At 42.6% G+C, this 14108-nt stretch overlaps 1 protein-coding gene across 1 annotated transcript in view; it reads left to right on the forward strand.

Moving 5' to 3' along the window:
- Positions 1 to 14108, forward strand: part of LOC128830152 (disintegrin and metalloproteinase domain-containing protein 20-like) — a 211708-nt gene that overhangs the window by 101409 nt on the left and 96191 nt on the right. Inside the window, exon 12 of the mRNA XM_054015911.1 lies at positions 3832 to 4006. Within this exon, the coding sequence (XP_053871886.1) occupies positions 3832 to 4006 (175 nt within the window). The remainder of the gene's footprint in view (positions 1 to 3831; positions 4007 to 14108) is intronic.

Here is a 14108-nt window from a genome sequence, read left to right on the forward strand (position 1 = left end):
CACAGTCCAGAACAGGGAGGGGCCCAGTTGTTCAGACACCTTCCTCTTCTTGCTGCTGGCTTCAGTAAGGCCAGCAGGCCCATCAGCTGTTTCAGGACTCTGCCAATAGGACCTCAGGGGCAGAGCTTCAAACTGGGACTGGGCTTCATGGGCCCTAGGTAAGCAGTTGGCAGCAGGCTGCTGGGTGGAGGATGGAGTTTGGCTTCACCCTGTGGACTCAAATTCAAGACCCATGAGTCATGACATGCAGCTAGTTCTTTAGGTGTTTGTTTATAAAAAAAAACAAAACAAAAGATCATCCTCTGTTCCACTTGATGATGATGATACCCCACCTTCTTCTTCAGCTTCTTCTACATGTGCCAAAGAAGGAATTATTAAATGGCAAAAAATGCATTAATGTGGAGATAAGGTTGGGACAAAATACAACATGGTTTTACAAAAGGTAGATCGTGCCAAACCAACCTAATATCCTTCTTTGAGAAGGTAACAGATTTTCTAGGCAAAGGAAATGTAGTGGATCTAATTTACCTCGATTTCAGTAAGACATTTGATACAGTTCCACATGGGGAATTATTAGCTAAATTGGAAAAGATGGGGATCAATATGAACATTGAAAGGTGGATAAGGAACTGGTTAAAGGGGAGACTACAACGGGTCGTACTGAAAGGTGAACTGTCAGGCTGGAGGGAGGTTACTAGTGGAGTTCCTCAGGGATCGGTTTTGGGACCAATCTTATTTAATCTTTTTATTACTGACCTTAGCACAAAAAGTGGGAATGTGCTAATAAAGTTTGCGGATAACACAAAGCTGGGAGGTATTGCCAATACAGAGAAGGACCGGGATATCCTACAGGAAGATCTGGATGACCTTGTAAACTGGAATAATAGTAATAGGATGAAATTTAATAGTGAAAAGTGCAAGGTCATGCATTTACAGATTAATAAAAAGAATTATTGTTATAAGCTGGGGACGCATCAGTTGGAAATAACAGAGGAGGAGAAGGACCTTGGAATATTGGTTGGTCACAGGATGACTATGAGCCGCCAATGTGATATGGCCATGAAAAAAGCTAATGCGGTCTTGGGATGCATCAGGCGAGGTATTTCCAGTAGAGATAAGGAGGTGTTAGTACCGTTATACAAGGCACTGGTCAGACCTCATCTGGAATACTGTGTGCAGTTCTGGTCTCCCATGTTTAAGAAGGATGAATTCAAACTGGAACAGGTACAGAAAAGGGCTACTAGGATGATCTGAGGAATGGAAAACCTGTCTTATAAAAGGAGACTCAAAGAGCTTGGCTTGTTTAGCCTAACCAAAAGAAGGCTGAGGGGAGATATGATTGTTCTCTATAAATATATCAGAGGGATAAATACCAGGGAGGGAGAGGAATTATTTAAGTTCAGTACCAATGTGGACACCAGAACAAATGGATATAAACTGGCCATCAGGAAGTTTAGATTTGAAATTAGACAAAAGATTCTAACCATCAGAGGAGCGAAGTTCTGGAACAGCCTTCCAAGGGAAGCAGTGGGGGCAAAAGACATATCTGGCTTCAAGACTAAGCTTGATAAGTTTATGGAGGGGATGGTATAATGGGATAGTCTAATTTTGGCAATTAATTGGTCTTTGACTATTAGTGGTAAATATGCCCAATGGCCTGTGATGGGATGTTAGATGGAGTGGGATCTGAGTTACTACAGAGAATTCTTTCCTGGGTGTCTGGCTGGTGAGTCTTGCCCACATGCTCAGGGTTTAGCTGATCACCATATTTGGGGTTGGGAAGGAATTTTCCTCCAGGGAAGATTGGCAGAGGCCCTGGGGGTTTTTCACCTTCCTCTGCAGCGTGGGGCATGGGTCACTTGCTGGAGGATTCTCTGCACCTTGAAGTCTTTAAACCATGATTTGAGGACTTCAGTGGCTCAGACATAGGTTTGATACAGGAGTAGGTGGGTGAGATTCTCCTGCCCTATGCTGCTGTATACACATGTTGTAGGCAACAGGTTACTGGAGGGTCACATGTTACTTTGTTTATGTAGCCCAAGGTGTATGCTGAGTTGGGCCCTTTCTGCCTTCTACTCACCTCCAGCTGTGACTCCTGCCTTGGCTTCAGCCAGGCTTCCCCAGCCATGCCCCAGGTTGACCCACTCTAATTCTCCAATGTGGTCCTCTCCCTGACATGCCCTTCCCCCTACCAGGACATGTCCAAACAGAATGCCCCCTTATGGAATGTGAGTATGCGCAGGTATGGAGAGCAGAACAAGGACCCATTAAAATAATGGTCCTGTATAGATCAATGGGACAAAAGTACAAGGTCTGTTGGACTTTCTACCAGGGCTAAGGCAGCTTCTATGGTTTTTCCCAAACACGTTCCTCTTGTGGAAATTTGTAGAGCAACAACCTGGACTTCAATGCATACTTTCACTAAGTACTACTCATTAGACTTAGAGTCTATATCAGATGCAAAGTGTAGTGTGGCTGTTCTACAATCATTGTTCAGTTAGGACTCCATATCCCACCATTTTGGGTTACAGTTACTGCTTGTTCATCTATCCCATGAGTGGGAGTACGCAGAGGCCCCGCAAAGAAATAATTAAGATTACTTTTGTGTAACTGGGGTTCTTTGAGATGGACTCTGCATATGGATACTCCCCGCCCATCTTTCCCCATTTCCTTGGAATCCTACTTACCAAGGGACCTGGGATGTCGGGGGAAGGAACTGAGGTGGCTGGAGAGCCACACCCTTTTATACCCTTACCATCTTGGGTTCCACCGATCAGAGCATCCCATGAGTGTGAATATGCAAAGTCCATCTCGAAGAACTCTGATTACAGGTAAATAACCTTCATTTTTCTAAGATTACCTTTCATAGGCCCTTGCTAGGACAGCTCTCTCCTCCCCCATCCCCCAGTTCTCCAAAGGCACAATGTCTGGTTCTTTCTGACCATTCTTCTCCCTCCTAGCCCCTGCTGGGAGAGAGGATATTCCTTTCAAAACAGCTTTGTCTATCATCATGTTAGAAACAGGATGCAGAAGAAATAATTTCTCACTTGGGATTTTTTTTCTGTGAACCAAGTCCAAAACTACACATCCCCCACAATTCAGTTACTGACTAACCTAAGCTGAAGTTATAGTTTTGCTAAACTTTGACTGGAGAATAATGGAGAGGAGTCAGTGGAAAAAGTTGGAAAATTCTTAACTACTACTGGTAGGCTCTAAGTTGATTTACATATAGAGGAAGACTACCGATCTGGTCTGTACTGATGGAATCAGTCTGCAGGAAAGAATGACCCAGGTATGGAACTCTATTTTTAAACTGGGATTTATTATAAAATCAAAAGTATTTTAATTCATTTAAATTTTAACTTGTTGACCAGAGAATATTCCATTGAAAATGTAATATAGGTTGATTTGGTGCTACAGTATATACATTTTTAATGATCAGTGTTATTCCTGAGCCAAGCATAGTTAGTCTGATTTTATATCTAAGTGCATAGTCAGTTGGTCTCCATTCTATGTTGTGTGTTAGAGAAGTTCATTTAATTTTAAATCAGATCTTCAAATTTTATCTGGGTGAATGGCTTGAAGGTAATACGTGTTTCTGCTTCAAGAAGAATGTTGTTTGGGTTGCAAAGTCAAGCACTTAAAAATTAGGAAAATGCCGCATTTAAGATTCCCATTATATCTTTGTGCATCCATCTTGAGTGCTGAATGAAGCTATTAGTTCCATTTTCTATTGTTTGAATTTGTCTAGCTTCAATTTCCAGCCATTGGATTTTGATATATTGACAGATTAAAGTGCTCTCTAGTATTAGATATTTTCTCGCTGTGCAGGCGGATATTGTGCACAGAGTTCAGTAACTGCTCCAGAGGATTCTATTTTGACACAATAAGAAAACCAGGAAAAACTTGCCTTCTTAACATACCAGAAAAGAAAATATTTGGAACACAGACGTGTGGTAATGGTAAACTAGAAGATGAGGAGGAATGTGACTGTGGTATGGATGAGGTTAGTAATTAAATACTTTAGCTTCATGCACATTTTACAGAAGTATTGTTAAGATTGGTTTATCCAACTTCAAAACTACTCCGTGAGACATATGGTTTTATGATGGAAGTGGTGTTCATGGTTCCATAGTTAAGACTAAAAGTTGAGTTTTGCATTTAAAATAGGATTCAACTATTTTTTTATTATGTATGAAGAAAACATCTTATGCACATCAAAATTACAGCTTTGAGTACAAAGAAAATTACTCCTTGAGTACACAATAAATTATGAGGATATTTAAAAAAAACAAAAACAGGAATACATTTCCCCCTTCTGTTTAATTAATCCATAAACTCAGGGACCACACCGTATGACTGGAGAATTGCTTAATATAGTACCTATTTTTAAGAAAGGGAAAAAAGCGATCCAGGAAATTACAGGCCTGTTAGAATGACCTCAATTGTAAGCAAGATCTTGTAACAAATTTTGATAGTGAAAGTAGTTAAGTACATAGAGGTAAACAGCAATTAGGGTAAAATACAACATGGTTTTATAAAAGTTAGATCATGCCAGAGCAACCTGATCTCTTTCTTTGTGAAGATTACTGATTTTTTAAGACAAAGGAAGTGCAGTAGATCAAATCTACCTGGATTTCAGTAATGCATTTTATACAGTTACACATGAGAAATTATTAGTTAAATTGGAGAAGATGGGGATTAATATGAGAATTCAAAGGAGGATAAGGAACTGGTGAAAGGGGAGACTGCAACACATCATATTGAAAGGGTAGCCGTCAGGCTAGAGGGAGGCTACTGGTGGAGTTCCTCGGGGATCGGTCTTGGGGCCAATCTGATTTAACATTTTTATTGGCACAAAAAGTGTAAGTGTGCTAATAAAATTCACAGCTGACACAGTCAGGAGGCCAATATGGAGGAGGATCAGAATATCATAAAGAAGATCTTGATCACCTTGAAAATGGACTAACAGAAATGGGATGAAATTTAATAGTGCAAAGTGCAAGGTCATGCACTTGAGGACTAAGAATAAGAATTTTTTTTAAAAGCTGGGGACTTATCAGTTGGAAACAAAGGAGGAGAAAGTCTTGGGGTGTATTGATTGATCACAGGATGACTATGAGCCGCCAATGTGATTCATCTGTGAAAAAGGCTAATGCATTCCTAGGATGCATCAGGTGAGGTGTTTCCTGTAGAGATAGGGAAGTGTTAGTACCACTATACAAGGCATTGGTGAGACCTCATCTGGAATATTGTGTGCAATTCTGGTCTCCCATTTTAAAAAAAGATGAAATCAAACTGAAACAAGTGCAGAGAAGGACTATTAGGATGATCAGAAGAATGGAAAACCTACCTTATGAGAAGAGACTGAAAGAGCTTAGCCTAACCAAGAAAAGGCTAACAAAGAGATGGCTTAACCAAGAGAAGGCCTAACCAAAGCCTAACCAAGAGCAGGCTTAGCCTAACCAAGAGAAGGCTGAGAGAAGATTTCATTGCTCTCTATAAATACATAAGAGGGATAAATAGAGGGATAAAGAGGGAGAGGAGTCATTTAATTTAATTTAAGCACCAATGTGGAGACAAGAACAAATGGATATAACTGTCCATCAACAAGTTTAGGCTTGAAATGAGATGGTGGTTTCTTACCCTCAGTGGAGTGAAGTTCTGAAACATCCTTTCAAAGGGAACAGTGGGGGCAAAAAACCTAACTGGTTTCAAGATTGAGCTTGATATGTTTATGGAGGGGGATGGTATGATGAGACTGTCTACAATGGAATGTAGCCAATCTGAGACTGAAAGTAGCAAATATCTCTAACAGCCCATGATGAGACAAAGATAGGGAGGTATCTGAGTTACTACAGAGAATACTTTCCCTGGTGTCTGGCTGTTTGGTTTTCTGCAATGCTAAAGGTCCAAATGACCTCCATATTTGTGGTCAGGAAGGAATTTCCCCCCAAGTCAGATTGGCAGAGACTTGGGGTAGGGAGAATTTGCCTTCCTTTACAGCATGGGGTATGGGGCACTTGCAGGTTTAAACTAGAGGAAATGGTGGATTCTCTGTAACTTTAAGTCTTTAAAATCATGATTTGAGGACTTCAGTAACTCAACCAGAGGTTATGGGTCTATTACAAGAGTGGGTGGGCAAGGTTCTGTGTCCTGCAATGTACGTCCAGACTAGATGATCATGATGGTCCTTTTTGGCCTTAAAGTGTATCAGTTTGAGCCCAGTACTGATCATAAGGTCTACAACTTCCATTCAAATCAACAGAAGTCATGTATAATGAGGCACCACTTTGTGTACATTTCTTGTGTGAATTCTACTGTATGTATTACTTGCCTACAAACAGGATGAAGCCCTTTGTATACAAACCTAGCCCTATCTTCCATGGCCACAGAGAGCCCTTTTGCAAGAGGCCTGTGTGCTTCCACTGGTAAAGGGAGGGTGCAACAGATGTGGGGGGATTGTACAAATGGTGTGCAACGCACAAACCCCCTGCAATCTTTACTTCAGCCATTGGGATGTAGCTTTTGTGGAACAAAGAACTGGAAGTCATTGAGTCCAGTCCCCTGCTATCGCAGGCAATCCCTTCATATAATCCCGTCAAGTTCCATCTTAAAACTAGTTAGTTTGCCCCCTACTACTCCTACTGGAAAGCTGTTCCAGAACCTCACACCTCTGATAGTTACTTCTAATTTCCAGCCTGATTTTATTTATGGCCAGTTCATTGTCCTTGGTAGGCTGGCTTCTTTCCTTTTTATGTATCTTCAGAACGCATGCCAGACTTACTTGGTCCTAGTGTTGAAATTTGATTTCCTAACACTTGTGTTAATGTAAACGCTCAAGTCTTGTATGCAGTAGTCAAGTCTGGAGAAAGACTGATGGGTTAGCCATGCACACAGAGGGAACTGATAGTTTTTTCTTCTACTTCTTCCTCTTACCCCACTAGTGGCACTAAACCTGGACCCCAGCAGGAGTGGTCAGAAGTACTGGACCCTTACTTCTTCTTTGAATGCTGTCCCTGTGGGTGCTCCATTTCAGGTGTTGGTGCATCCCAGCACCATCGATCACAGATTTATGGTAGCAATGTCCATGCACTAGGCTGCCCTCAGCTGAAGATGGAGCTCTGGGGCAGTGTTTGTCACTCTCGACAAACCTTTAGAAAAATAAGTTTCAGTAGTCATTTTAAAAGTTATAGTTAGTGCTGGTGCTAGTTTTCATTAAAAAACATTTACTTTTCCAAGTTTTACCCTCCCCGTAGTTTCCCCGCACTGGGGTTGCATAACCATTAGAGATGCCTGGCTCCCCAGGCTTTAAGCGATGCTGCTCTTTCCGTGGAGCAATGCCCATTTCTGACAGGCACTCTTTGTGTGTCCAAGGTCTCAGGGAGGTGCGTATCCCGCAGAAACGCGCCTACTGAAGTAATCTGAAATAAGAGCCCGGCGTGACCAGGATCTCTGCTTTAAAATGATACTGATGGAGAAATCTCTCCAACCAGAGGCAGACCAATGGACCTCTTGGCAGGGACAGGAGACATGCCTTCCTCTAAAAGATTGAGGAAGAGGGCACAGTTGTCTCCGCAGAGAGCACCACAGAAACATAGGCGGTCTCTCCCCATTGGCACCGATGGTACCGACATCAGAACCACCACAAAATCTACTGCAACAGAGCGATTTGTCTGTCTTGTTGGCACTGCAGTCCCTACTATTTGGTACTGAGGGCTCTCCTGTAAGTTATAGAGGAGATCCCCTACTTCTTATAACGCTGTACACTCGTCCAGTGAAGACGATGATGATGTGCAAGAACCATGCACTTTTTCACCACATCACTCATCACCAAAAGAGCGACGACCACCCTGGAGGCAGATGGAATCCAAATGCCCTTACAACCAGATAGCTCAACTGTGGTAGGGACCACTGTGGATGTATCCACCAATAGCCTTCCCAATGCAATGGGCCCAACTCTAGGCAATTTACCAGGGCCTCCACTCCAGGCCACCCACGGCTCATAGAGGCGAGCTGATGTCTAATCCCACATCTCCCATCCTGCAGTCAATGGAGGCTCAGGATGTTGGGGATAACACAGAAACAGGCACAGATTGGGAAATGACATCTCCAGCTCACAAGTCTTCCTCCTCCCGAGATGAGACAATTATGCCACCGCTGCCTATCTCGGTGGATGACTTCAAACAGTTTCAGGAACTGTTTAAGTGGGTTGTCCGAAGCCAGGACATCCTGTTGGAGGAAGTGCAGACAAACCAGCACAAGTTGGAACAAATTCTACAACCTTCATCTGCTTGCAAAAGCGCTCTGCCCATCAATGATGTGATTTTGAAACCAGCAGAGACAATCTGGCAGACACCAACCTCAATTCCGCCGACATGCAAAAGGGCGGATAAAAAGTATTCATCCCCGCCAAAGGGGTGGACTTCCTCTTCTCACACCCACCTCCCAACTCCTTGGTGGTCAATGCAGCTAATCAGCGTGGCAAACAACAACAGTTTAGATCGACTGAACAAGATAAGGAACACAAGAGGCTCGATCTCTTCAGGCAAAAAGCTTACTCCTCGGCGACATTTCAATTCCAAGTCACCAACTATTCAGTTTTGTTGGCTAAATATGATTATGATAACTATGGCAAACTTAACTCATTCATGGTTGCGCTCCCCAAGGAGAAATGATCACAATTTCAGGCCATTGTAAATGAGGGTCAACTCATAGCTGTCTCAGAACAATGGTTGCACTCTTCACTCAAATCCAGAGAAACTCTACCTTCAAGCGTAGGTCCTGTATGGTTCGATTGTGGCGAACTAGCCTGCTTGGAACAAGTTAAACACATATTACTAAACAGCAGGAAAGTGAACAGGCATAATAACTTCCTTCAAACATGGAAAAGATTCCCTGCCTGGCGTGAAGAAAAATATGCGACGACCTCCACAGCGTTACTACCATTAGTGTCAGAATACCTACTGGAGCTGAAACGTTCGGGTTTAGCAATGAGCTCAATCAAAGTCTATCTTGCGGTCATTTCAGCATTACATCATGAGATTGATGGGACCTCGATCTTCGCACACTCCATTACTAAACACTTCCTCACGGATCTCCAGAACATTTACCCAGAAATTCGCCAACCTACTTCGGCCTGAGACTTCAATCTGGTATTGAAGTGCCTCACCAGACTGCCATTTGAACCATTAGCCACCTGTTTCCTCCTACATTTATCCATGGAAGTGGCCTTTTTGGTTCCTATTACTTAGGCCAATCCTCCCTACACAATATTCCTCAAAGACAAGGTCATGCTACGTCCGCACTCAAACTTTTTACCAAAGGTAACATCATGCTTTCGTGTGAACCAACCAATCCATCTTCCTATGTTCTGTCACAAGCCTCAGGGGACTCCAACAGAGACTGGCTTCCATTCATTGGATGTCAGACATGCGTTATCATTTTACCTGGAAAAGACCAAATCTTTCTGGAAATCTTCTAGACTTTTCGTTTCCACTACCGAGTGTCTGAAAGGCTGCTCAATATCCACTCAGAGACTGTCTAAATGGATTTCCATGTGCATTAACATTGGTATTGTATTCTGAACAAGGACCCCCCTATGCACATGAGTGCATTCCATATGATCAGTGTCTACCTCGATAGTATTCCTCAACAATGTTCTGATATTAGAGATTTGTAGGGTGGCCACTTAGGCTTCTGTCCACACATTCATTGAGCACTATGCAATCACTCAAGACTCCAGGGCTGATGCCATAGTTGACCTAACCATACTCACCTCTATGACTCAAATGAACCCGAAGTCTTTCCTGCATTCTCAGGGGTACTGCTCTACAGTCACCTGAAGTGGAGCACCCACAGGAACAGCACTCAAAGAAGAAGAGGGGATTACTCACCTTGTGCTATAACTGAGGTTCTTCAAGATGTGTGTCCCTATGGGTGCTCCAATACCCACCCTACTCCTCTCTGCTTTGGAGTTTGCAGTAAGGATTCTGCGGTAGAGAAGGAACTGCAGGGTTCAGGTCGTGCATGCGCTAGATACAGCACCAATGGCACTGCAAGACGCCTACTGCGCACGCGCGACCACCATGGATACTGCTACCGTAAATCTCTGATCAGATGTCAGTGCATTCCAGCGCCATTGAAGTGGAGCACCTCCAGGGACACACATCTCAAAGAACCTCAATAACTGCACAAGGTAAGTAACCCTCTCTTCTGATGCAAACGACTATTGTTCTGAACATAGGGCACTGGCCCTCTCAATGAAAGTCAATCCTGATCTGAGAATGTCCCTTACCGCATAGTAAGGCATTTGATACTGTCTCGCATGATATTCTTATCAATAAACTAGGCAAATACAATTTAGATGGGGCTACTATAAAGTGGGTGCATAACTGGCTGGATAACCGTACTCGGAGAGTTGTTATTAATGGTTCCCAATCCTGCTGGAAAGGCATAATGAGTGGGGTTCCGCAGGGGTCTGTTATGGGACCGGCTCTGTTCAATATCTTCATTAACGACTTAGATATTGGCATAGAAAGTACGCTTATTAAGTTTGCGGATGATACCAAACTGGGAGGGATTGCAACTGCTTTGGAGGACAGGGTCATAATTCAAAATGATCTGGACAAATTGGAGAAATGGTCTGAGTTAAACAGGATGAAGTTTAACAAAGACAAATGCAAAGTGCTCCATTTAGGAAGGAAAAATCAGTTTCACACATACAGAATGGGAAGAGACTGTCTAGGAAGGAGTACAGCAGAAAGGGATCTAGGGGTTATAGTGGACCACAAGCTAACTATGAGTCAACAGTGTGATGCTGTTGCAAAAAAAGCAAACATGATTCTGGGATGTATTAACAGGTGTGTTGTGAGCAAGACACGAGAAGTCATTCTTCTGCTCTACTCTGCTCTGGTTAGGCCTCAGCTGGAGTATTGTGTCCAGTTCTGGGTACCGCATTTCAAGAAAGATGTGGAGAAATTGGAAAGGATCCAGAGAAGAGCAACAAGAATGATTAAAGGTCTTGAGAACATGACCTATGAAGGAAGGCTGAAAGAACTGGGTTTGTTTAGTCTGGAAAAGAGAAGCCTGAGAGAGGACATGATAGCAGTTTTCAGGTATCTAAAAGGGTGTCATAAGGAGGAGGGAGAAAACTTGTTCAACTTAGCCTCTAAAGATAGAACAAGAAGCAATGGGCTTAAACTGCAGCAAGGGAGGTCTAGGTTGGACATTAGGAAAAAGTTCCTGTCAGTGTGGTTAAACACTGGAATAAATTGCCTACAGAGGTTGTGGAGATATTTAAGAGTAGGTTAGATAAATGTCTATCAGGGGTGGTCTAGACAGTATTTGGTCCTGCCATTCGGGCAGGGGACTGGACTCGATGACCTCTCGAGGTCCCTTCCAGTCCTAGAATCTAAGAATCTATCATGAGTGAAACTCTTCACCCAAGAGTCTCCATCAGTGAATGTGATCAACCAGCACAGTTACATTGTCAGAGTGGAGTGGTTACCAGAGGATGAGTTGACAAGAGTAAGGCCTGTAGAACTTGCTGCTGGACTCAGCCAAAGGGAATCCACTCTGCAATTGTGAACCTGATGGGCTCTTGAATCTTGTTCCCCTGCATGCTGATCTGGTGTCTCTGAACCAAACTATACTGCCCCTAATTTCAGCAAACCATGGTACTTCAGGAACGCCTTGTGATATGCTTGTCCACCCAGAAATCTTTCTGTTTGACTGAGATATTGTTCACACACTCATTTTACAATCCATGTCCAGCTCCTTATAACTACTCTGGATACCATAGCAAAGAGGTTGAATTCTGGCTTTAAGTACAAAGTGGAACTCAACCTAAATTATGATATCATTGCCAGCACCCCCATAATAGATGTGTTGTACTAATTTAGATGGAATATATGAGTCCAAAGAGTCAAAGTTGTTAACATAACCCAGTCACTGTCCAACGTTAACCAGTGTTAAACAAGGTTTGGTATACAGACACCACAACCTACTTAGTATCATGGCAAGCACCCCAAATCCATTTGACCTATTATTAAAGATGCAGAAGAAAAGGAAAAACAGTTCAAGCATTTGAAATGTAAGGTCTTTAAAAAGGCTTTTATTTTAACAATATCCCTTATTCTTTTTCCTTAACTGGACAGAGATTTTAGAAGGAAAAAAAAACCTCATTTGGCGGTGTTTTAGAGGTGTCAAAGATGGTAATAACTATTCTTTAGATGGTGTCAAAGAGGAAAGTCAGTTGAAATGGGCTGGAACTGTTGTTTTAGCATTTTTTCTTGAAGTCCGATCCTGACAAACCAAGACAATCACACAAAACAAGATAGAAAAGAACAGCAAAGATAGAAAATGCAACTTCTATTTCTGGTGCTGACCCTTACTTACAACCTTATCATGGGAGAAATACAGGCACAGCACACGGGCTTATCAGCCACTCTGAGACCTGACAAACTTGTACCAACATTGGGCTGTTTAGGGCATTGTTTTTAGCTGCCTTTCTGCTCACAGGCTTACAGCCATGTTGCAAAATATACAGTCTTGGCCAGCTAAGCCAGGCTGTTATTAAACAGAAGGAAAAAGAAGAGCAATGGAAAAGAGAAGAAACAAGGTGGGAAAGGAAGAGGGCAAGCTGGGGAAGATTAGGGGTGGGAGTGGAGAAAGATGAAGTATCACATCCGAGCTGGGGTTCAGGATTTAGTCAGAGCATGTGGAGGTGGCAGTGCCCTTCTGGGTTCCTTTCTGTGGCCTACGTTGGTCAGTGGTATCAGTAAAACCCTCTTTGTTTAATTTAATTCACTCTGTCTCCATCTTACATCTTTTCTTAAACAATTTCATATAACAGGTCATTGTGACAATTTATAAACCTTCACTTTCTTTAGGACTTATTTCCCCTTTCGTGAACAGCTGACATATATCCTCTCTATCTGGTACTATTCTCTTATTGGTTCTTTTAGACAGAGTTAAAAAGGTTTAGTCTTTTCTTCCTGGGAACTGGAAAACCAAGAGATACACTCTTGTTTGTGGTAATTATTATACAGCATCACTTCAAAGCCTAACTCACTTAAGGCTTGTCTGTACTTGAAATGCAAGAATGCCACATCTGCAGCACTGCAGTTCTGTCTACATCATGGTGTTGTTTATACCAGGAATGATTTCAGCTTAAATATGTCACACAGGGGCGTGGATTTTTCACACACTTGAGTGACTTAGCTGGATCAACCCAACTTTTTAGTGTAGACCAGGTCTTACACCATCATACACCATGATCTACTTACGTGGGAAGCTTCTGGGGCTAGGGACATCAAGCTCAGCTTTCTTCAGCCTCTTCAGGTTCCCTTCTCAGAACTCTACTAACATTTCCTCTCTTAGCCCATTCTCCAGGCAAGTCTAGCCTGTGACTGTCCTGTCACAATTACTAGATCTCCCTCTTTCAAGATCCACTTTCCAACTGTCACCTTGACCAACCCCTCCCGGGGTTCAACAGCTTGGGTAACTTCACTGGGGTCAGTGTGACATCAGTGCGAACTCAACTAAGCACCACCCATTGTCTGCAGCTAATTTGCATGCCACCGTTCTATTGGTTATAATGACTCTGGTATGAGAAGTGACTGTACACATGTAGCTTTCTTGGCCAAATTCACGGCTCTTTAAACATTATGTGGCTGCATACTAGCTTGGACATCAGTGCTTAAAAGGCTCCCCACCTTAAAAGGTTGCCTTGGCACCACTCCCATTTTGGCAACACAGCCAGGAGAACTAAGGCAGAAGTACAGGGGGTGCCCTTAAACCATGGAGACATTGGGACTCAGGGACTATGCTATCCCCACACCTAATATCACATAGTACCAGTCTCACTAACATAACCCTGCAAGCCAGTAAGTCAATTACAAATTCAGTGTTGTGTCAGAATCACAAGTACACTTTGGTTTCTTTGTGCTACTCTAGTGTATTGGTGAAACTAGGTTTAAAAGTTTATATTAAAATAAAACTATTTCATTTTGTTTTCACATATCTTAAAATCATTAGAAATATCACATATATCTGTGGTACCTATGTGACCCATGTCACTGCAATGACTAGCACCTCTCCATCTT

Source organism: Malaclemys terrapin, chromosome 1, assembly GCF_027887155.1.
Source record: "Malaclemys terrapin pileata isolate rMalTer1 chromosome 1, rMalTer1.hap1, whole genome shotgun sequence".
Lineage (NCBI taxonomy): Eukaryota > Metazoa > Chordata > Testudines > Emydidae > Malaclemys > Malaclemys terrapin.